This window comes from Trichomycterus rosablanca, chromosome 10 (assembly GCF_030014385.1).
Source record: "Trichomycterus rosablanca isolate fTriRos1 chromosome 10, fTriRos1.hap1, whole genome shotgun sequence".
In the NCBI taxonomy this organism is placed as follows: domain Eukaryota; kingdom Metazoa; phylum Chordata; class Actinopteri; order Siluriformes; family Trichomycteridae; genus Trichomycterus; species Trichomycterus rosablanca.
Window position 1 is genome coordinate 34,972,076 of NC_085997.1, and position 22,910 is coordinate 34,994,985.

The 22,910-nt window shown below is 40.1% G+C and overlaps 1 protein-coding gene across 1 annotated transcript; it reads left to right on the forward strand.

The window, feature by feature from the left end:
- The first annotated feature begins 371 nt into the window (after positions 1-371).
- LOC134322106 (pancreatic secretory granule membrane major glycoprotein GP2-like) lies at positions 372-21,591 on the forward strand. The gene is made up of 13 exons (XM_063003977.1): positions 372-446; positions 549-660; positions 6,863-6,940; positions 9,552-9,608; positions 10,993-11,019; positions 13,587-13,907; positions 14,561-14,602; positions 15,841-15,948; positions 16,396-16,574; positions 17,555-17,712; positions 18,948-19,190; positions 21,047-21,209; positions 21,322-21,591. The coding sequence occupies exons 1-13, from the start codon at positions 372-374 to the stop codon at positions 21,415-21,417; spliced, it is 1,659 nt and encodes a 552-aa protein (XP_062860047.1). The 3' UTR covers positions 21,418-21,591.
- The last annotated feature ends 1,319 nt before the right edge of the window (positions 21,592-22,910 follow it).

Consider the following 22,910-nt stretch of genomic DNA (forward strand, 5'->3'; position numbering starts at 1 on the left):
TTCAGAATGAGAATAGGTAAGTAAACCTATTTTCTATACCATACTACTGAACTCTCACAACTGAACTGTGTACACCACTGTACTACTGCAGTGTGGTGCCAGATCATTATTTACAGTAGCATTTCACTTTACACTAATAACCATTCACATCATGTTTCTGCCAAACTGCAAGACTACCACTTACTGGAGGAAGAAGACGGCTGTTCACACCAGAGCAGGAAGGGGAAATCATAAACATGGTCAGAGCAGACAACAGCATACGCCTTCGACAAATACGACAATACATCATTACAGACAATGTCACATTTAGCAATATCTATTCTGTGAGTTTATCTGCACTGGGCCGTCTCCTTCATAGACATCAAGTAAGCATGAAGCAGAGATACAGGGTCCCGTTTCAGCGCAACTCTGAACTGGTGAAGCAACTGCGCTATGAATATGTGCAGGTACACTATGCTGTCCTCTCACAGGTACTGTAATCCATTGCTCTGTGCAACATAATATTGAGTACTTTGTATATTTAAATTTTCTGTAATGTTTGGTTTCAGAGGGTGATGGAGCTAGATGCAGCTGCTGTGGAACACAAGTTCCTTTACACAGACGAAGCTGGCTTCAACCTTGCCAAAACAAGGCGCAGGGGGAGGAAAGTTATAGGACAACGTGCCATCGTCCGTGTTCCTGGGCAGCGTAGTGGCAACATCACAATGTGTGCAGCTATAAGCCAGAATGGTGTTGTTCATCATCATGCCACCCTTGGTCCCTACAACACAGCACACATCATCACCTTCCTTGAAACACTGCACAACATTCTTATTCCCCATTACCAGGGGGAGGGACCAGAGCAGTCCAGGATCGTTGTTGTCTGGGACAATGTTAGTTTCCACCGGGCTGTTCAGGTCCAAAACTGGTTCACTGATCATCCACAATTCGTTGTGCTTTACCTTCCACCATACTCCCATTGAGGAGTTCTTTTCAGCATGGAGGTGGAAGGTATATGATCGGCAGCCCCATCAACGGAGGCCTGTGGTGACATTGATGAGGGGGGCGTGCCAGGGGTGGCTATGTCACTCCAGACGGTACTTCCCTCACTGTCTGGCCAGAGAGGACATTGCTTGTGATGTAGATGAGGTGTTGTGGCCAAACCCAGACAGAAGACAAGATGCACCCTAACCTTTTTTTTTGAGTTACAGGCCTATTATATTTTTGTGTTTTGTAATGTGTTACAGTATATACAGCATGTTTGTTTCAGTAATGTTCATACTCAAAAAATAAACATTACCCTCGTTGTGTTTTACTTTATGGTGTTTATTTACTAATTACACATAAATAGCCTTATATTTATGAAAACATATGGACAAATGAGTACTATGACAAACTTTTACAGCAGACTGCTGAGTCCTGCACACTGCACCACAAGCTAGTAGTGTTTTGCATTTATTCCATCAGTGTGTAGTTGTCGTGTAGAAAAATCTATTCAGTTGCTGTGTGTGTGTCGAGTTTGGATTAAAAAATACCATTCTAGCAAGAGTTTACAGAGCTTTGGGTGAAGTGTTCGCTTTGTCTAGAAGTGTAAGATATTCTGCATATTGTGTATGTCATTTGGGCAGCTGTGTGTTGAGTTTAGCTAAAAGAAGAGAGAGTTCCAGAAATTGGGTCTAAGCGAACTCAAAAAACTGTAAACGAAAACTGAAAAAAATGTGTTCCAGAAGCCAGACGGGGCAGGAACCATAACAATAGTAATATTAATAATAATAATAATAATAATAATAATAATAAACCAACAAACTAACTAACTTTCATTAATAAAGTGGAAGAAGGTGTCCACATTCTTTTGGCCACATAATGTATAACCAGCAGAAAATACACAGATTAGGCATAACATTATGACCACCTCCTTGTTTCCACACTCACTGTGCATTTTATCAGCTCCACTTACCATATAGGAGCACTTTGTAGTTCTACAATTACTGACTGAAGTCCATCTGTTTCTCTGCATGCTTTGTTAGCCCCCTTTCATGCTGTTCTTCAGTGGTCAGGATCCCCACAGGACCACCACAGAGCAGGTATTATTTGAGTGGTGGATCATTCTCAGCACTGCAGTGACACTGACATGGTGGTGGTGTGTTAGTGTGTGTTGTGCTGGTATGAGTGGATCAGACACAGCAGCATTGATGGAGTTTTTAAACACCTCACTGTCACTGCTGGACTGAGAATAGTCCACCAACCAAAAAACATCCAGCCAACAGCGCCCCGTGGGCAGCGTCCTGTGACCACTGATGAAGGTCTAGAAGATGACTAACTCAAACAGCAGCAATAGATGAGCGATCGTCTCTGACTTTACATCTACAAGGTGGACCAACTAGGTAGGAGTGTCTAATAGAGTAGACAGTGAGTGGACACGGTATTTAAAAACTCCAGCAGCGCTGCTGCGTCTGATCCACTCATACCAGCACAACACACACTAACACACCACCACCATGAGAATGATCCACCACCTAAATAATACCTGCTCTGTGGTGGTCCTGTGGGGGTCCTGACCATTGAATAACAGGGTCAAAGCAGGTTAAAAAATGTATGTAGAGAAACAGATGTACTACAGTCAGTAATTGTAGAACTACAAAGTGCTTCTATATGGTAAGTGGAGCTGATAAAATGGACAGTGAGTGTAGAAACAAGAAGGCGGTTTTAATGTTATGGCTGATCGGTGTATATAGTAATAAAGCCTTTTTCCTTTTGTGTAATTAGGTTTGTTTTGTCATTTTTGTGTAACATCAAGGTTTTATTTTAAAGCAGATTGAATCAGTTACCTTTTCACAGCTGTGTTTATTTGTATCAGTGGCGGCTGCTGGTCTTTCAAAGAGGGGAAGCTCATTGTCGGCTTACATCATAAAAATGTCAATTTATCTATACATAAATTCTGTCCTCCGTTCCTTTTCAAGAAAATGGCCTGAAATGGGTTGCAGTTTGTCTTTGGACTTCACTCGCAAAATCCGCGATGGGACTGAAGCTCCCAGTGATTAAGTGACGGTGTAGATCTCAAAATAGCTGTCAATCAAAACGGGATTCAGCCTTTCGACTAATCCTCCAATCATCTTGCAGAAGCTCAGCGTCCAGACCCGCCCACAGCTCCTTTCACCCACAGAGACGCTCAGCGTCCGGGGGCGGGACAAAATCACGGCATTTATCCAATGACCGGCGAGTTTCGAAGCAATGAAAAAAAACCTCCCATGCAGCCCCATTGAAGTGAATAGACGCTCAGCTTCTGCAGCAAATGCATTGATGCTGCGGGAATGTATGAGAAGTTTGAGTCAGTCGATTTGTGATAAGTAGCTGATTCTGAACTAACTCGTCTTCGAGATGAACGTGTTCTAACGCATTCGTAGTCAACGAAATGTTAACACAACTGTACATAGTTGACCATTTAATTTTTGACATTTTAGGGGAAGCTGAGCTTCCCTTGCAGTCTTAGAGAAATCACCACTGATATGTACACAACAGTTTTTAACTGCAGGATAATTCTGTAGTAAAATGGTTAAGGGTTGCTTCTTGTGAACAACATGTAACAATTAAATAATAAAATAATAATACATTTTAAAGGAGGGAAGATTGAATGTGGTAATAGTTAAGCTTTTAGGTGCCAACATTGGGATTTTTTTTAAGGTAATACAGGTCGTTCAGGGTGAATGTAAGTTCTTGACTTGTTTACATAGCAAATTGTAAAATTCCACCACCAGCATGATTTACTGAACATAGCTGAGGTTTGATGAGTGATTTACACCACGCTGAAACATTCTTGTTTGGACTTATTTGACTATGTTAACAATTTGTTCTCTGCATAAGGTGATTTCAGTGTTCCTTTTACTTTTTCCTTTTATTTATATGGACACTGAGAATTCAGCAGCTGTAGTCAATTATAATCAGTAATGAGGAATTAAAGGGCCATGCCACAAATTTACATGACATTATAGAACCCTTAACACCACCAAATGAATCCTCTACTTTGCTGTGTGTACATTTTTGACCCAGCAGATGTGAATGATAATATAGTATTGAATACGCTCTGTGACATTAGACAATAGACTAACTAATAAAGCAACACGTGGAGCTGTATTCAGAATCAGATTTAAATCAACATGCTTCCTTAAAATAACAATAACATGACAATCATTTGTTAAGGAAATGCATTCTTATCATTCCTAAATTATTAGTGTCTAAATTTCAGTACCAAAGACTCAATGCTAACTGGTTTACTGGAATAAAACTTGTAGTACCAGAATGATTTCATATTTGGCCACACAATAGACTTACTGTACCACAATGGTATTGAGGAAATAACCAGCTCTGGATGGTACTGATGGTAAAAGTCACTGACTTAATCAAGTTACCAGAAGCTACATTTTACTCCTTTTTGTCTGATTAAACAGTTTAGACTGGTTATGATTAGTGAGTTAAAGCAAGATTATAAAAAGAAACATATCATAAATCTTCTACCCACAACTTTTATTCAATCATTCATTCTCTGGTCACACATACACACACACACTCAGGGCATTTTTAGTAGCTCCAGTTTTCCTGACTGCATGTCTTTGGACTGTGAGAGTTAACCCACTGTTAAACCACACGGCCACAGAAAGAACATGCAAACTCCACACAGAAAGGGCCCTGGATGCTCAGCCGGAGAATCAACTAAAAATACCATTTAAAAAATGGGTAATTGTCCCTGCTCACTTATAAAAGCAGCCATATAAATGAGCAGTTGTAGACTAGCAGTTAAGGTACTGAACTAGTAATCGAAAGATTGCTGGTTTAAGCCCCACCACTGCCAGGTTGTCACTGTTGGGCCCTTAAGCAAGGCCCTTAACCCTCAATTGCTTAGACAGTATGCTGTCACAGTACTGTCACTTTGGATAAATGCAACAAATGTAAATGTCAGCAGTGCCAAGACCTGTGCAGTTAAAACTAGAGCTTAGGGGTTTTTAACCATCTCTTTACCCCAGTTTAAGGGCTTGAAATATGCTTATAATGACAATCTTATAATGGCAGCTTCCAGCATGAAGATTCATGTCACAAAGCACTGATAACATCAACATGACGATGAGTTCAGTGCTCTTCAGCCGACTTTCCAGTCAATAGATCTGTCAATAGATTCACAGCGTGAATGTGCGACCAAAAAATCAATTGCGATCAATTACAACATCTCAAAGGAAGGTTTCCACTTTGTTTGTTTGTTTGTTTTTTAACGTCGCGTTTTACACTTTGGGTACATTCATGACAGAAACTGTAGTCACTCATTACACAAGATTCCTCAGTTTACACAAGGTTATTCGACACAGTCATGGACAATTTAGTATCTCCAATTCACCTCACTTGCAAAGGTTTCCAGCATAGTGTGGAATCACTGCTTCAAAAATTAGAGATGATCTGAGAACAAGTTCCACCCATTTTTACAATGACGCACTGCTTGTACCAGATTAGGGAGCATAGCTCTTTCCACTCCTGTCCATAATTTAAGCTGACCAAGGTTTCCTGTGGCTAAAAGTTAGGAGCACCTGACAATGAGCTTGATGGATCACATTTAAAAACCATAAGCATTAATATAAAGACTCCCCTTCTTCTTGCAGCTATAACAGGCAGTACTGATCTCAGACAGTGAATTTGTGCTCAATCAATCAAAAAAGCCCTCGGCTTGCTCAGTAGGGGTTTTTGGTCTGTTGGTCCTGGATTCTGTAAAGTTGATGTGGGACAATCAATTGTTTATTGTTTTTTTTCCCCACTTTAGCGCCTCCAATTTCTACCCGTCAATCATCCTCTCACTAATGCTGGTCCCTGCTCCTGATTGGGCCGGACGAGGCTGCTCCACACCCCCTCCGACACGTGCACAGCAATCGAACATCTTATCACCTAGACGAGTGCAGTGCAGTACAGCGCTGTGTACGGAGAGCCACACCCTCTACCGCACTCCTTTCCCATCTCCGTACAGGCGCCACCAACCAGCCAGCAGAGGTCGTAATCACACTAGTCTGAAAGAGAGAGACCCCATCCGGCTTAATCCCGCCCCTATCTGAACAACAGGCCAATCGTTGTTCATGTGGCCGCTCAGCCGGCATTCGATCTCAGTGGAGATTCTATACGATGTATTTGAGATCCCAGCTCTGGTGAACAGCGTGTGTTTTTTTACCGCTGCGCCACCTGAGCGGCATGTTTATTGTTAAAAGCGCTATATAAATAAATTTGACTTGACTTGATACATGTAACTTATTCTGTACAATACCTGCACATCTGGACATTATAAAATTATTCTAATTCTAAATTGAAACGTTATATGCCGGAATAATACTTGGAACATTTACATTAACGGACTCACAGTAGATTATACTTTAATGCTGTATATCTGTACATTCACAGCTTTACATGTATATATTGAACAGATGGTGCTAGTTTCATGTAAGATTTATGTAAGCAAATGTGTGTTTTGTATTTAATGTGTGTTAAAACTGTGAGGGACTGTGTACCCAAGATTTTCACTCACCTTTCACACCTGTGTTAATGTGACGTTACAATAAAGTAAAAGTGAAGTGAAACACATTTGTAAGGTCAGACACTGACCTTTTGAACAGTGGTACAGTCCTTCTGGAACAGGAAGGAACCCTTCCCGAAATGTTGTTATATAATTTACATATCATTAATGGGTGTGGATTAAATGACACACCTGATTTCTGCCTTGCTGGTAAGTCAGAGGCTTGAAATGTTTTACCAGAACTGAATCTTAAAATGTTTTTGATTAAAGGGAAATTTCCCACAGGTCGTGCTCGTTGGACCACTGCATATTTCAGATACGTGTGATGTCATTATGCCTATATAGCACCTATAAGTGATGCTGTGCTCACGGAGACAGCTACACAGATCCACTTCAGTCATCATTCAGGCTATCTGCACAAGGGTAAGAACTTACTTAATTGTATTTACATTTCTGATAGATGTACTTCTGACGTATTTATTATGAATGATCAGCAAATAAGCTCAACATTAATGCTCACATTTAGTTTCAATATTATTCCAGTGTCACTTTTGGTCCAACCAGGACTTTATATCTGCATCGTTAGTACCAATTAAGTCAAAAGACATCAAGGCATTGGGATTTTATTCAATTCTATAACAGATTTTGTTTTTGTGTTTGAATAATTAAAAAACAAATTACTACTTTTTAGTTTAAAAAAATGTTTAAAAATAAGAAAAAACCAAAAATTATACAAAAAAATATATAAAATTGAATCCAGTGATTATTTTGTCTACAAAATTCTGCTTTATCTTATTATGTATTAAAGAACTATCGTTATATTTAAAATATAATTAAATATAAAGTTAAATACAGTAGACCCTTGAGTTACGAACGGTTGACCATACGAACATTTCGTACTACGAACGATCTTTTTTAACTTAACGTACGAACAAATTTCGGTTTACGAACCGAAATTCGCGAAACCCGTGACGTCACGAACAAGTTCATTCCAACCGTCTCTCTCTCTCTATACTGTATATATATATATATATATATATACTGTATATATATATATATATATATATATATATATATAGTATATATATATATATATATACTGTATATACGTATATATATATATATATATGGTCATAAAATGTTTTCTTTATATTTTGTAAAATTCTATATTAAAATGTCCCCAAAGAATGTGCAGAGGACCGTAGTGCTCCTCAAAATAAAACAATCTATTACTGTTCATTGTTGTATAATTACTCCTGCCAGTAGATGTCACTGTGTATCAGACAGAGGGGACAGTGAGTGAGAGAGAAAGAGAAAGTCAGCTCAGTAAAGTATTCTTTCTTTCATGCAATTACACCTACAAAATACAACACTACTGAAATAAAGAAGGAAATAACAGAGAAATATGAGAGTTATTGTTGTTTCTGGTAGATACATTTGATATAAAAAGAAGGAAATGTATTATGGTGTATGGTGCAGCACACGTACTGTACTGAAATGTGGTGTGTGTTTTATGTACAGTACTACTGTGTATTGTTGTTTGTTATTGTTAATTACAGTAATGTCTATTCTATAATTTAAGATTTAAGGGAAAATATACTCGTATTTATAACAAACAAAAGAGTATTTAAGACATTAGAAAGGTTAGGTAAGGGGTAAGGGGGTGGTTTGGGAGGTCTGGCACGGATTAAATCTATTTACATGATTACTTATGGGAAAAATAGGTTTAACTAACGAACATTTTGACTTAAGAACAGCCCTTCAGAGCCAATTACATTCGTAAGTGAAGGGTCCACTGTAATAGAAAAAAAACTGTGGTTTTATCTCATTACTGATTTTAATAAACTAAAGTACAGCATAACATGTTAAGAAAAAAAATCTTGTGCCTTCGAGTGTCAACATTTCAAACATGAGAAAGTTTAAGGAGTTTCTGAGGTGCTCAGCAAAGGGTTTACCTGATTCCATGAGTTCATAAAACCACTAATCACCCCCAGACAGGAGCAGCACATAACATTTTACAATGCACTTTCAGACTACACCGATCAGGCATAACATTATGACCACTGACAGGTGAAGTGAATAACACTGATGATCTCTTCATCACAGCACCTGTTAGTGTGTGTGTGTGTGTGTGTGGGGGGGGGGGGTATATATTGACGAGGGCCAAATTTTGATGGCTAGACGACTGGGTCAGAGCATCTCCAAAACTGCAGCTCTTGTGGGGTGTTCCTGGTCTGCAGTGGTCAGTATCTATCAAAAGTGGTCCAAGGAAGAAACAGTGGTAAATGGGCGGCCAAGACTCACTGATGCACGTGGGGAGTGAAGGCTGGCCCGTGTGGTCCGATCCAACAAATGAGCTACTGTAGCTCAAACTGCTGAAGAAATTAATGCTGGTTCTGATAGAAAGGTGTCAGAATACACAGAGCATCACAGTTGCAGGGCTGTTTTGGCAGCAAAAGGGGGACCAACACAATATTAGAAAGGTGGCCATAATGTTATGTCTGATCGGTGTATTTCAGACCTTTCAATTATGAAGGTCAATCAGAAGCCAGTAGTCTTCAAAATCATTGCAGGATGACCTGAAAGCAGCAGAAACAAAAGTTACACAGTAAACAAATAACAACAGCAACAAACAAGTCTCGAACTGAATCAAAAGTGTGGAGAAAAAACGTAAGCAAATCAAAGTATGCTTTACATTAAACAATAACATGTTTTACTCATTTTTGGGTAATAATTCTGCAGCTCATGTTTGAAGAAGGAAAAGTTGAGTAAGCGTGAGATCACAAGAACACCACACCCACCCTGAGGTTTAGTGGTAGGAGCATCATGATGAGGGGCTTCTTCTCTTTGCACTAAAACACTTATGAAATCTCATCGGCCATGAAATCTGGAAGTTTAAACAAGACAGTGACTTCAAAACATTAACCGTGTGTGCATATATATTATAAAAAAGCGATTGAACACTGGTTATGATCATATAACAGTGAGAAATGTGTGTTTTAAAAAGTAAATGCTCCATTGTGTTCTGTTGTAGAGTTTTTGCTCATCATGGAGTATACACTTCTGTGTCTGGCAGCCGTTCTTTTGACAAGTAAGTGCAATGGGATGCTAAAAAATGCAAAATATTTATTTATTAGAATTTTAATGGTATGTTTCACACACACCGGTTACATTCATGACAGGACAGGTAGTTACTGCTTACACAAGATTCATCAGTTCCAGTTAAATATCAAACACAGTCGCAGCTCAGGTGGTGCAGCGGTAAAGTACGCTAGCTCACCAGAGTTGGGGTTTCGAATATATCGTATCGAATCTCAGCTCTGCCTTTCCGACTGGGCTGGGCGGCTGCATGAACAACGATTGGCTGTTGTTCAGGGTTAGGGGTAAAAAGTCGGATCATAGGTCCTCATAACTGGTGCGACTGCGGCCCCTGCTGGTTGACTAAAGGCGCCTGCACAGGGCTGAGGAATGATGCAGATGGGGGTGTGGCCTTCCATACACAGTGCCCGTCAAGTTTATGAACTCGAGTTGTGCAGGTGAAAAATGCAGTCTGTACTGACTGTACGTGCCGGAGGGGGCGCATGTCAGTTGAGAGGCGTCCTCAGTCATCGGTGAAGGGTCGCAATCCGTATAGAGGATACGGTCAGGGTAATTGGACATGACTAGACTGGGGGATTAAAAAAAAAAAAAGTTAACACAGTCATGGACAATTTTGTATCTCCAATTCACCTGACTCCCACAGGAAACCCACACAGACTGCTCCACCTGGAAATTGAACCCAGGACCTTCTTGGTGTGTGCCGCCCTGCAAAATAAATAAATAATTATTACGGTGGTGCAGTGGGTGGTACTGTCGCTTAACAGCAAGAAGGGCCTGGGTTTGATTTCCCAGCTGGGCAGCCAGGGTCCTTTCAGCTGGGTTTCCACTGAGTGCTCCGGTTTCCTTCCACAAGTCTAAAGACATGCAGTCTGGTTAATTGAAGCTGCTAAAAAGTTTGGCTGCCCTGTGATGGACTGTTGACCTGTCCAGGGTGTTTCCTGCCTTTTGCCAAATTAATCATACCCACCACAACCCTGACCAGGAACAAGCTGGGATAAATTTTCATCTAAGCAATTAAGAGTTAAGGGCCTTGCTCAAGGGCCCTCAGACATAATTGGTCTTGACTTCCACTGTCTGGTCAAGGTGCCAGAATACAGGAGGGTAGCGTGATCCTCAGGATGAAATGAGACGCTCAAGAGTCCACAGCTGACCGGTGTTAAATGTGACCAACACTGGTGACATGCAACCAGCAAATCACCAGAGTGCACCAGGGAGTTGAGTATATCCAAACTGGGACAATGGAAAAATATGCATTAACGTTTTTAAGTGTTTGTTGATTGAGTGTCTATAGAATGACCACACAGCAGAAGTCGTATCTATAGAATGTGGACGTTTATTGATTTTTGCTTATTTGTTCTTTTTCTTTACGCATCTAGGTGGGCTGGCGAACGCACAAAATGACGGTAATTTAAACTCACAACGTGTACATTCATGTAAATTATTTATCCTCTAATTGTTCTATTGTGTATTACATTTACACCAATCAACATTAAACATTAAAACAACCTCCTTGTTGGACTGTAGTCCATCTGTTTCTCTACATACATTTTTAACCTGCTTTCACCCTGTTCTTCAATGGTCAGGACCACCACAGAGTAGGTATTATTTGGGTGGTGGATCATTCTCAGCTCTGCAGTGACACTGACATGGTGCTGGTGTGTTAGTGTGTGTTGTGCTGGTATGAGTGGATCAGACACAGCAGCACTGTTGGAGTTTTTAAACACTGTGTCCACTCACTGTCCACTCTATTAGACACTCCTACCTAGTTGGTCCACCTTGTACAACCCCAATTCCAATGAAGTTGGGACGTTGTATAAAACATAAATGAAAACAGAATACGATGATTTGCAAATCCTTTTCAACCCATATTCAATTGAATACACTACAAAAAAAAGATATTTAATGTTCAAACGGATAAACTTTATTGTTTTGAATTTGATGCCTGCAACACGTTTCAAAGAAGTTGGGACAGGGGCAACAAAAGACTGGGAAAGTTGGGGAATGCTCAAAAAACACCTGTTTGGAACATTCCACAGGTGAACAGGTTCATTGGAAACAGGTAAATGTCATGATTGGGTATAAAGGGAGCATCCCCGAAAGGCTCAGTCGTTCACAAGCAAATAGTCCAACTGTTTAAGAACAACGTTTCTCAACGTGCAATTGCAAGGAATTTAGGGATTTCATCATCTATAGTCCATAATATCATCAAAAGATTCAGAGAATCTGGAGAAATCTGTGCAAGTAAGCGGCAAGGCCGAAAACCAACATTGAATGCCTGGGACCTTCGATCCCTCAGGCGGCACTGCATTAAAAACCCACATCATTCTGTAACGGATATTACCACATGGGCTCAGGAACACTTCAGAAAACCATTGTCAGTGAACACAGTTCGTTGCTCCATCTACAAGTGCAAGTTAAAACTCTACCATGCAAAGCGAAAGCCATATATCAACAACACCCAGAAACACCGCCGGCTTCTCTGGGCCCGAGCTCATCTGAGATGGACTGATGCAAAGTGGAAAAGTGTCCTGTGGTCTGACAAGTCCACATTTCAAATTGTTTTTGGAAATCATGGACGTTGTCTGTGAAGGCACCATTAATGCTAAAAGGTACATACAGGTTTTGGAGCAACATATGCTGCCATCCAAGCAATGTCTTTTTCTGGGACGTCCCTGCTTATTTCAGCAAGACAATGCCAAGCCACCTTCTGCACGTGTTACAACAGCGTGGCTTCATAGTAAAAGAGTGCAGGTACTAAATGAGTGAATATTTGCAAAAAACAATAAAGTTTATCCGTTTTAACATTAAATATCTTTTTTTTGTAGTGTATTCAATTGAATATGGGTTGAAAAGGATTTGCAAATCATCGTATTCTGTTTTTATTTATGTTTTACACAACGTCCCAACTTCATTGGAATTGGGGTTGTAGATGTAAAGTCAGAGACGATCGCTCATCTATTGCTGCTGTTTGAGTCGGTCATCTTCTAGACCTTCATCAGTCAATATGTCCAACAGTGAGCTTACTTTAAAGGCTAACTCACTCGCTGCAGCATATCCTTCAGATCTGAACATGAGCCTGGCAGATGAATTGATACAATACAACTCTTTGCCCAGGGGCCCAGACTATCCTTAATCCATCCTTGCATCAGTGGTCATAGGATGCTGCCCACAATGCGCTGTTGGCTGGATATATTTTTGGTTGGTGGACTATTCTCAGTCCAGCAGGAACAGTGAGGTGTTTAAAACTTCAGCAGCACTGCTGTGTCTTATCCACTCATACCAGCACAACACACACTTACACACCACCACTACAGTATGTCAGTGTCACTGCACATCTAACATTTCCACACAGCTATTTGAGCATTTCTACCAATAAGAACGTTTTAGGAATAACATAGTCTGATTTTTTGGTAATAGTTCACCTACTCACATTCTCAGAAAGTAGGGCTGCATATGAATCTGATCACAAGATCACCAAAGCCAGAGTGAAGTATAGTGGTGGAAGCATTATACTGTTTATGGAGATCTGGAGCTGCTTCTCTGTAATCACTATGTCAAAGGACACGGGAATGGGGCCACATTAGAAGAGAAACACCATAAAGCAAGAATGATTTAACACTGGTTTGATCTTCCGGCTTGAATTATTTTGTTAATTTTGAAATTGAACCACAATGGTACAAAACGTTATTTATTATTCTTTAGTATTATTATTTATTAATGTTAAAATAGCCAGACAAAAATAAAATAAAACAATTTATTCCCTAACTCTCTTCTCTAAAATCAGCAAAAATTCCTACAACAGCACCGGGTACATTTTAACCCTCTAATTACTTCTAAATAGTTGTATTTAAAAAGTAATAAACAGTGCATGTTTTTAGGAAAGGCGTCAAAATATTGACCTGCCTTTTACTTCATAGTGAAGTAATATTATTATTGTTGTCTTATTCTCTGTTTTGTCATTGTTTAAAAGCAACAACAGCTCCCTCTACCACAGTGATAACGACAACTGGACCACCAACAACAGCTCCCTCTACCACAGTGATAACGACAACTGGACCACCAACAACAGCTCCCTCTACCACAGTGATAACGACAACTGGACCACCAACAACAGCTCCCTCTACCACAGTGATAACGACAACTGGACCACCAACAACAGCTCCCTCTACCACAGTGATAACGACAACTGGACCACCAACAACAGCTCCCTCTACCACAATGGAAACAACAACCATGTTTCTGCTGCCAACAACACCTGCTACGGAGGAAACGACATTTATAACCACAACTGGTACATCTGGTCCTGTGCTACTTTATTGTAAATAATTTGAGAAATATTTTAGAAACTTTTTTATTGCATGTTTCTCAGGAAGGTCTTTAAACCTTAAACCTTTAGTGCAATTTTTAGTTTCAGATTAGAATTTTTAATTCAACTTTTCCGAATTGGCAAAAAAACTAAGAAATAAAGAAAAGTACTGGGAAAAATGAATGAACAATATAAAATAACTCAGGTGGGGGTAGGTAGTTAGGTAGGTGGATACGTAGATAAATAGATAGACATACAGACAGACAAACAGATAGATAGATAGATAGATAGATATATAGATAGATAGATAGATAGATAGATAGATAGATAGATAGATAGATAGATAGATAGATAGATAGATAGATAGATAGATAGATTGACAGATATATAGACAGACAGACAGACAGACAGACAGACAGAAAGACACAGACAGACAGACAGACAGACAGACAGACAGACAGACAGATAGATAGATACTGTAGATAGACAGACAGACAGACAGACAGACAGACAGACAGACAGATAGATTAGGAAAGGCCTCAAAATATTGACCTGCCTTTTACTTTATAGTGAAGTAATAATCTTATTGTTGTCTTATTTTTTGTTTTGGCTGCCAACAATACCTGCTACTACCACAGAGGAAACAACATTAATCCCCACCACCACAACCATATTCGAAGGTACGTCTGGTCTGGTCCTGTGCTTCTTCATTCTAAATAATTTGAGAAATATTTTAGAAACTTTCTTATTGCGTGTTTCTTGGGAAGGTCTTTAAACCTTAAACATTTAGTACCATTTTCATTAGAATTTTTAATTTTTAACTTTTAATAAATAAACTTTTCAGAACTGGCAAAAAAAACTAAGAAATAAAGAAAAGTACTGGGATAAATGAATGAAGAATCTAAAATAACTCAGAGCCAGAAGATAAAACCAGCCAGAAATGATCTCCTGACCAGAATTAATGTGTGTGTGTGTGTGTGTGTGTGTGTGTGTGTGTGTGTGTTGGGGTGGGGAGTTAGGAGTCCAAGCTTGAACCTTAATGCTAAAAAGCTAATTATTTCTTACTGTACGTGTATTCAAGCTGTGGTTAAACTTTGCAACAAACTACTAATGCAAAAAATGTGTGTTTTTGAAGATTTATTTATGCTAATATGTGGAAACCTTTTGATGTACAAGTACACACTGATGAGCCAAGACCACACCGTAAAAAATACATGATGCGTATTTGGTGGCACTGGTGCATGTGACGTTGAGGAATTAATAGATCACTTGATTATTATATTGTTATGATATAATAAAGATATATTGATAAATTGATGGATGGAAGAATGGATGGATGGGTGGGTTGGTTCAGGTGGGGGTAGGCAGGTAGATAGGTAGATAAATAGATAGACACAGACAGACAGACAGGCAGGCAGGCAGACAAGGTAGGTAGGTAGACAGACAGACAGACAGACAGACAGACACAGACAGACAGATGTTTTGGTGAGTACCCAAAGCTGTTGGTTCGATGAGGGTTGTGGAGGACATGAAGGTTATTTTCAGCTGGTACAGGACTGCATAGTCAAACATGTTTATGCTAACTCCTGCCCAACCTCGAAAGCAATGGGAACGCAGGCATTGGACATTGAAACAATGGAAATATCTGAAATATCTTGTTTTGCCCAGATACCACAGGACACCTGTACTGTGGAGTACGTGTCCCTCGGCAGGTCATATTAGGTGGGTGGATAGGATGTTTTGGCGCATCAGTGTATAGTTCCATATTGTATATATACACCAATAACTGTACTGGAAAGGTTCTGATTGGTGGTGTAGAAAACACTTTTTATTCTCAGAACATGAGGACGACAACAATAAAGTGATGAAACTAGAGGTGACCAAATCTTTCTGTTTTTTTTTTTTGTTTTTTTTTTAGCTCCATGTCATAATTTCTGTGATTGGGATGAGGTGTGTGTGCAAAGGAATGGAATTAATGGATGCAGCTGTTCAGAAAGCAATGAGAGACTCAATCCAGAAAATTTTGGTAAATGTTTAAAATAATTTATTTATTATATATTTATTATTAAAATGAAAATTTATTGTTTTATTTTTCAAAGCCAACTCTGCTAAAATGTCCAGTCATATCACTGTAAAGGACTTAGATATATTCACTGATTTACCACTTTTTATTCCTCTGACCATTTTTGATGGATACTGACCACTGCAGACCAGGAACACCCCACAAAAGATGCTCTGACCCAGTCGTCTAGCCATCACATTTTGTCAAACTCGCTCAGATCCTCACGCTCGTCCATTCCCCCCCCCCCCCCCCAATAACAGGTGCCGTGATGCAGAGATAATCAGTGTTATTCACTTTACCTGTCAGTGGTCATAATGTTATGCCTGGTCAGTGCATGTTGGTCCATCCTTACCTGCTGGCTCTAATCACTCTGTACAGAATTCTGACTCTGCTTGTTTTGCTTTCACTCAGGTGCCATTGAAACTTGTTACGGATCGAGTGGTTCATTGTCTCTGTCCCGCTGCCAGCTGTTTGACGCTGGATATTCTGGGATGCTCCATCTTAACGATCCTGCCTGTCAAGGGGTGATTGAAGGCAACCGCATAGTGTTCAGTTATGACAGTTTGGACCTGTGTGGAACTGTTGTGGAGGTATTTACCTCTTGTGCACTTATTATCAGCATGGTCTTGGGATTTTAATCATTTCTTCAGTGACTGAATAACTGGAACTCAAACTTCTCTGTAATTTCTGTATTTTATTTGATGTCCAGTAAATTCTACAATTCACTTATCCATCATAAGTGATTAAGGTTAACTACAGCTAAGATCTTGTGTCCATATAAATAGGGATAGTTAAAACACAGTCATTAAAACGTACATGGAACATCCTAAAAAAAAATATGTTTAAATGGTCCACCATGAATTAAAAGCTTCTGGAGGACTGATGACAGTGTTCACAGTCAAGCAAGCTTTACACAACCATGGATTTAGAGGCTGAAATGCTGTTTCCAAGCATAAGGTGATGTAAAGCTGACTTGACCGTAGACAGTCACAGCCATGTTCTAGCAGTTTCCAGCTTTTTGTAGGTGGTTCTTGACCATCCAGAGACATTTTCTTTCAGTATGAGGTGGGCTCTATGAACTAGTACAAACTAGCCCTTATTTATAACCATCCTCTGCTAACTTCAATTGCTGTTTTGGGCAGCTGTAGCCAAGTGGTTAAGGTACTGGTCCAGTAATCAGAAGGTTGCCGGTTCAAGCCTCACCACTGCCAGGTTGCCACTGTTGGGTCCTTGAGCAAGGCCCTTAACCCTCAATTGCTTAGATTGTATACTGTCACAACTGTAAGTCGCTTTGGATAAAAGCATCTGCTAAATGCCGAAAATGCAAATGTATATGGACACCGAGAAGCCACCTGCTGTGGCCAATCAAACTCACTAGTGAGAAGTAGCAGATCAGATAACAGTGTAACATCATGTTAATGTTAAAAATGGAAAAGATGCAGTTCCAATAATTCAGCCACAGAAAAGAAATATTTGCAGAAATCATTGAAATCCTGAGACAGATGTGTTCCATACAGATGTATGAAAACATCTGAGTCCAGCTGTAAACAGATGCATTTCTGCTTTTTAGACTAACACCACACACCTCATCTACAAGAACTCAGCTGGCTCAACTGATGCACCACTGGGTGTGATCAGTCGCGTCGGTGGCCTGAACATCGCCTTCTCCTGCGTGTATCCACTCATCCAGAGCATCTCCATGCCCATGGCCATCAAAGCAGAAGGAGGGTAAGATCATGAACTAACATCCCACCCTCCCATGCACTGTAGAATATTTCCCACTAGCTAGAAGCCTTTTTTGTTGAGTTTTAGCCATGCTGGACATTGTTCACACATTTACATTGTCCCCCCTTTAGCAACGTAAAAAATAGATATACATTATGGAATTATAAAAAAAAAGACAATATAGAACTAAAAAATATAAATATCTAAAATCCCTGAGCATTTTGATGAGTTCCGCCTATTGCATAACACCCTCACATGTTAAGAAGGGCCGCAGGTGGCGCAGCGGGATATTCCACTAGCACACCAGTCGGCCGGGCGCCATCTAGCGGGCATAATTGGCAGTGCCTGCAGCAGACATGTTTCTGCTAGGGCGGGATCACCGAACTATGTGGGTGGGGTCTTCAAACGCTGTGTAAGGACCCTGATTAGCAGATGGAGAGGCGCACGTGCGGAATGCATGGGTGAAAAGGGGTTCCGTTGGGGGCTGCACGTGGTTCGGAGGAGGCGTGGGCAGCAATATACCCACCTCAACTGCAATCCGGGATCCCCCAGCAGCGGAAGACAAACTGACTACGCTAAATTGGGAGAAAATGCATAAATAAAATAGAAAAAAAAAAGAAGGGTTTCGTAGAGTTTCTGCTCATACGGAGGTTAACACAGGTCTTCCCTCTCATAGACAATTGTGTGTGTTAAGCACCCACAGACTCTGCAGTGGTGGGTTACCGTATTAAACTACTACCCCACCCGAGCACCATACACACAAGTAAAGAGCCTTCCCCAAACTGTTGCCACAAAGTTGACAGGCAATGAGTAACTGATACACCTGAAACCAATCATTACGAATAGTGTCCACATACTTTTGGTAATATAGTGTACATTACTTCTAGGGTAAGTGGCAAGTCTGGCAAACAATTGAGGGTTAGGGGCCTTGCTCAAGACCCCAACAGTGACAACCTTGCAATGATAGGGCTTGAACCAACAACCTTTTGATTACTAGTCCAGTACCTTAACCTCTAGGCTACAACTTAACTCTTGCTTGTATGATTAAATCTGTATGCCGCAGCAACTAAAACACCCAGCAGGGATGTAGCTTAGGTTTTTTGTGTGTGCTTTTTTTAGGACTACTTCCGGCTACAGTTTCCCAGTACCAGACTAATCATGCCTGTGGACAGGGTCAGTGTTTTTTTTTTTTCAAAGGCTATTCAGAAGTTTGACAGACATTTCCATTTCTGTTTCAGTGCGCTGAGCAAGGACATTGCTAACGAAGGAACGTACCACATCACCATGCTTCCCTTCTATGATCCTAATTTCTTGAGTCCTTACCAGGGATATGAGACACTGCAGGTGAACCAGCAGATCTACATCTCCGTGAAGGTGGAGGAGTTTAACAGTCATCAGATCGCCACCGTGCTGGACAGCTGCTGGGCGACTCCGGTCGACGACATCAACTCGACAATCCGCTGGGACCTGATCACTGAAGAGTAAGAGAACCACCAGACGCTATATGGATCAGACTGACTGGAACTGATAGGCCAGTCTGAAAGCAAATGCTTAACAAATATTCAGTAGACCCTTGACTTACGAATGTAATTGGTTCTGAAGGGCTGTTCTTAAGTCAAAATGTTCGTTAGTTAAACCTATTTTTCCCATAAGAAATAATGTAAATAGAATGAATCCATGCCAGTCCTCCCAAATGCCCCCTTACCTAACCTTCCTAATGTCTTAAATGGTCTTTTTTGTTATAAATACAAGTTTATTTCCCTTAGAATAGACATTCCTGTAATAAACAATAATAAACAATAATACAGTAGTACTGTACATAAACACACACCACATTTCAGTACAGTACGTGTGCTGTATCATACACCATAATACATTTCCTTCTTTTTATATAAAATGTATCTACCAGAAACAACAATAACTCTCATATTTCTCTATTATTTCCTTCTTTATTTCAGTAGTGTTGTATTTTGTAGATGTAATTGCACGAAAGAAAGAATTCTTTACTGAGCGACTTCCTTCTCCTCTCTCACTCACTGTCCCCTCTGTCTGATACACAGTGACGGCTACTGGCAGGAGTAATTATACAACAACGAACAGTATTAGATTTGTTCATTTTCTCACCACTACACTACCTCTGCACATTCTTTGTGGCCGTTTTAATATTGAATTTAACAAATTAAAAAGAAAACACCACAACAAAACAGTCCACTCACTGTATATATATAGAGAGAGAGACGGTCGGAGTCAACTTGTTCGTGACGTCACGTGTTTCGCGAATTTCGGTTCGTAATCCGAAATTTGTTTGTACGTTAAGTTGAAAAAGATCGCTCGTATCCTGAAATGTTTGTATGGTAAACCGTTCGTAACCCAAGTGTCTACTGTATGCTGATAGTGGCTGGACATGTTTACAATACAGCATTTATCAAGTACTATGTATATTTAATATACTGTACTATGACTGTATATTATCTAAGCAAATGAGGGCTAAGGGCTTTTCTCAAGGGCCCAACAGTGGCAACCTGACAGTGACTGGGCTTGAACCAGCGACATTTGGGTTAGTAGTGCAGTACCCTAAACACTAGGCTACAACTGCCCTAAAATTCTGTTATACACTAGTATAATTTACATTTACAGCATTTAGCAGACACTTTTACAATTGTAACAAGGCCCCCAACGGTGGCAACCTGGCAGTGGTGGGGTTTGAACCTGGCAATGACTTTCCAGTTACTAGTCCTGTACCTTAACCACTAAGCTTCCACTGGCACGTGTGTTGTGGTAAACTTGGTATTTCTACAAAAGCTTTTTTAGTGTGACTGAACTATTGGAATCTGCAGAATAAGAATATACAGACAGCAACTTAGATGATATCTGGTGGTGTGGGTGGTGGGTCATTTTCAGGTGGTGGTGTGTTAGTTTGTGTTGTGCTGGTATGAGTGGATCAGACACATCAATGCTGCTGGAGTTTTTAAACACCTCACTGTAACTGCTGGACTGAGAATATTCCACTAACCAAAAATATCCAGCCAACAGTGCCCCTCGGGCAGCGTCTTGTCACCACTGATGAAGGTCTAAAAGATGACCAACTCATACAGCAGCAACTAATCAGAAACAAACTTCAGTTAAGCTTCAGAGGCTGGGAGGCTTCTTTTTCAGCTTTATAAAGCTTGTTTGGCTGTGTAAAATCAAAAACCTAATGCTAATGCTAGATGATAAATGCTAAGAAAAAGGCTAAGACACATAGCTAACATACAAGGACGATATGAATCATGCCATGACTGATTTGTATAAAAAATGGTCTAGTCATCTCAAATCTATTCTTCTTTTTTTCTACCAGGTGTCCCAATCCTGAGGATGCCACGGTGGAGATCTTGCAGAACGGCATCTCCGAAGTCAGCCAGTTCTCCTTTAAGATCTTCACCTTTACTCACAACCCCGGCAACATCTACCTGCACTGCGAGGTCCACCTGTGTCTGATGAACAATGGTGGCTGTACAAAGGTGAGTTCAGAACTTGTTCCCACCCACTTGTTAAGGGTTACAAATGTAGAAGAATTCCAGTCACTCTAAAATCTGGCTTCTGTTTGACTGTTTTTATGTATTTTTATTGCAGTCATGCAATGGAAACCAAACGGGAGGCCATCGCCGTCGCCGCCGCCGCCGCTCTCTGAAGGACTCGGTTGCCATTAGCATGAAATTCACATCATAATTTCCTTTCGCTATTTCACACTTTGGTCGAGGATGAAATTTTTTAAGATTACGTAATCCTAAAGGCAAGCGATTTAAAAATATATTGTAATTAGGAATCAAATGATTCTTGTACATGTTTTAATCATCTGCTTTATGTAAATGTAATCCATTTTATTTTAACTTTTGAGGTGTTTTGGGGTCAGAATAAATCTCATATATCCTATACCCCTCAGTCTTACTCTGTTTTTTTAATATTTACTGTTCTATTATTTGTTATTTGTCAAACTAATATTCATTATGACTTGGGACACGAACTGCCTTAAAAGAAAGCTAAAAGTGCTTGGGAACAAGAATTAGGTACTGTGTTTCCGGAGTGGTGGTGGGACAAGGCAATTAATAAAATACGTTTCAGTGCTGTAAGGGGTGGTCTTGGGGCAAGGCAGACTTCAGCCATTAGGGGTCAACAGCGAGCTGGCAATCAGGCCTAATGCACAACAACACCTGTGCACAGGCCTATAAAGAGACAGAGAAGCAATCAGGAATTCCTGGTTCTTTGTCTCATGCGAGCAAACACACGCAGCCGGTAACCTAGGTAGAGGACTGAGAGTTTTTCACCTCATTTCTCTCTTGTCTCAAGTTCCTCTCTCTCTTGCAAAAGAAAAGCAAAAAAGAAAAGAAAAGAAATATATGTTTATTAGTTAGTAAATAATAAAATATCTTTATTCCCTCAGTTAATTTATTGTAGTTCCACTTTTTCCATTGGGAAAGCCTTTTGTTTTAATTTTCCCTTTTTCTCATAAATCTTGAGGTGGCCAGTGTTTCCCCTGGCAGTCTTTTGTTCTCCATTTTTCCCACTTAAACTTTTCCCCAAAACGGGTGGTGTTTGTATTTTCTTTTGTACCTGTTTAAGTTAATTAGATTTTAATCCACTTGAGTCAAGGCACTATCTACTGAGCCTGCTTGGCTGAGTGGTAGAGCACTCACTCAGTTTTTTTAAGACATAGGTTCAAGCCCCACTCATACCCCTTTTCCACCGATGCGGAACGGTTCCGGTTGTGGTTCGCGAACTTAATTTTGAACCGGTTCCGTGTGTTTCCACCAAAAAAAAAAAGAGGTTCCAGCCAGCAAACTAGCGTTCTAATCTGGCACCACAGAATACTTGGTTTTTCAGAGCAAACCGTGGCGTCATCTGTGGGCGTGTCACAGTGTAGAGGTTTGGGTGCTTTGCTAAACCACTGTGCTGGTGTCTTGTATGGAGCTTGTGGCTGCATTTTTTATATTTTACAGTTCACCTGATTAAATTTTTATCCAGTTTGCAGCTGATATTTTTAAAGCATCTTAAAAAAGATTAATTGTGTGATATGGCGTGGTAAACATGACCCGGGCAGTATGAACACTGCTTAACACGAACAATAAAGTGTAACGTGGTTTGTTGTACTAAAACAACGACTGATGAATTTGGGCAGTACAGAGCACTTATAACCTGTAATAACAAAGAGAAATGTAGTGTTT

Excerpts from the sequence above, each read along its gene's own strand:
- LOC134322106 (XM_063003977.1), top strand. The coding sequence starts at position 372 with ATGAAGCAGAGATACAGGGTCCCGTTTCAGCGCAACTCTGAACTGGTG. Across the intron at positions 16,575-17,554 it reads TGTGTGGAACTGTTGTGGAG|ACTAACACCACACACCTCAT; the intron begins GTATTTACCTCT and ends TCTGCTTTTTAG. Across the intron at positions 17,713-18,947 it reads GCCATCAAAGCAGAAGGAGG|TGCGCTGAGCAAGGACATTG; the intron begins GTAAGATCATGA and ends TTTCTGTTTCAG.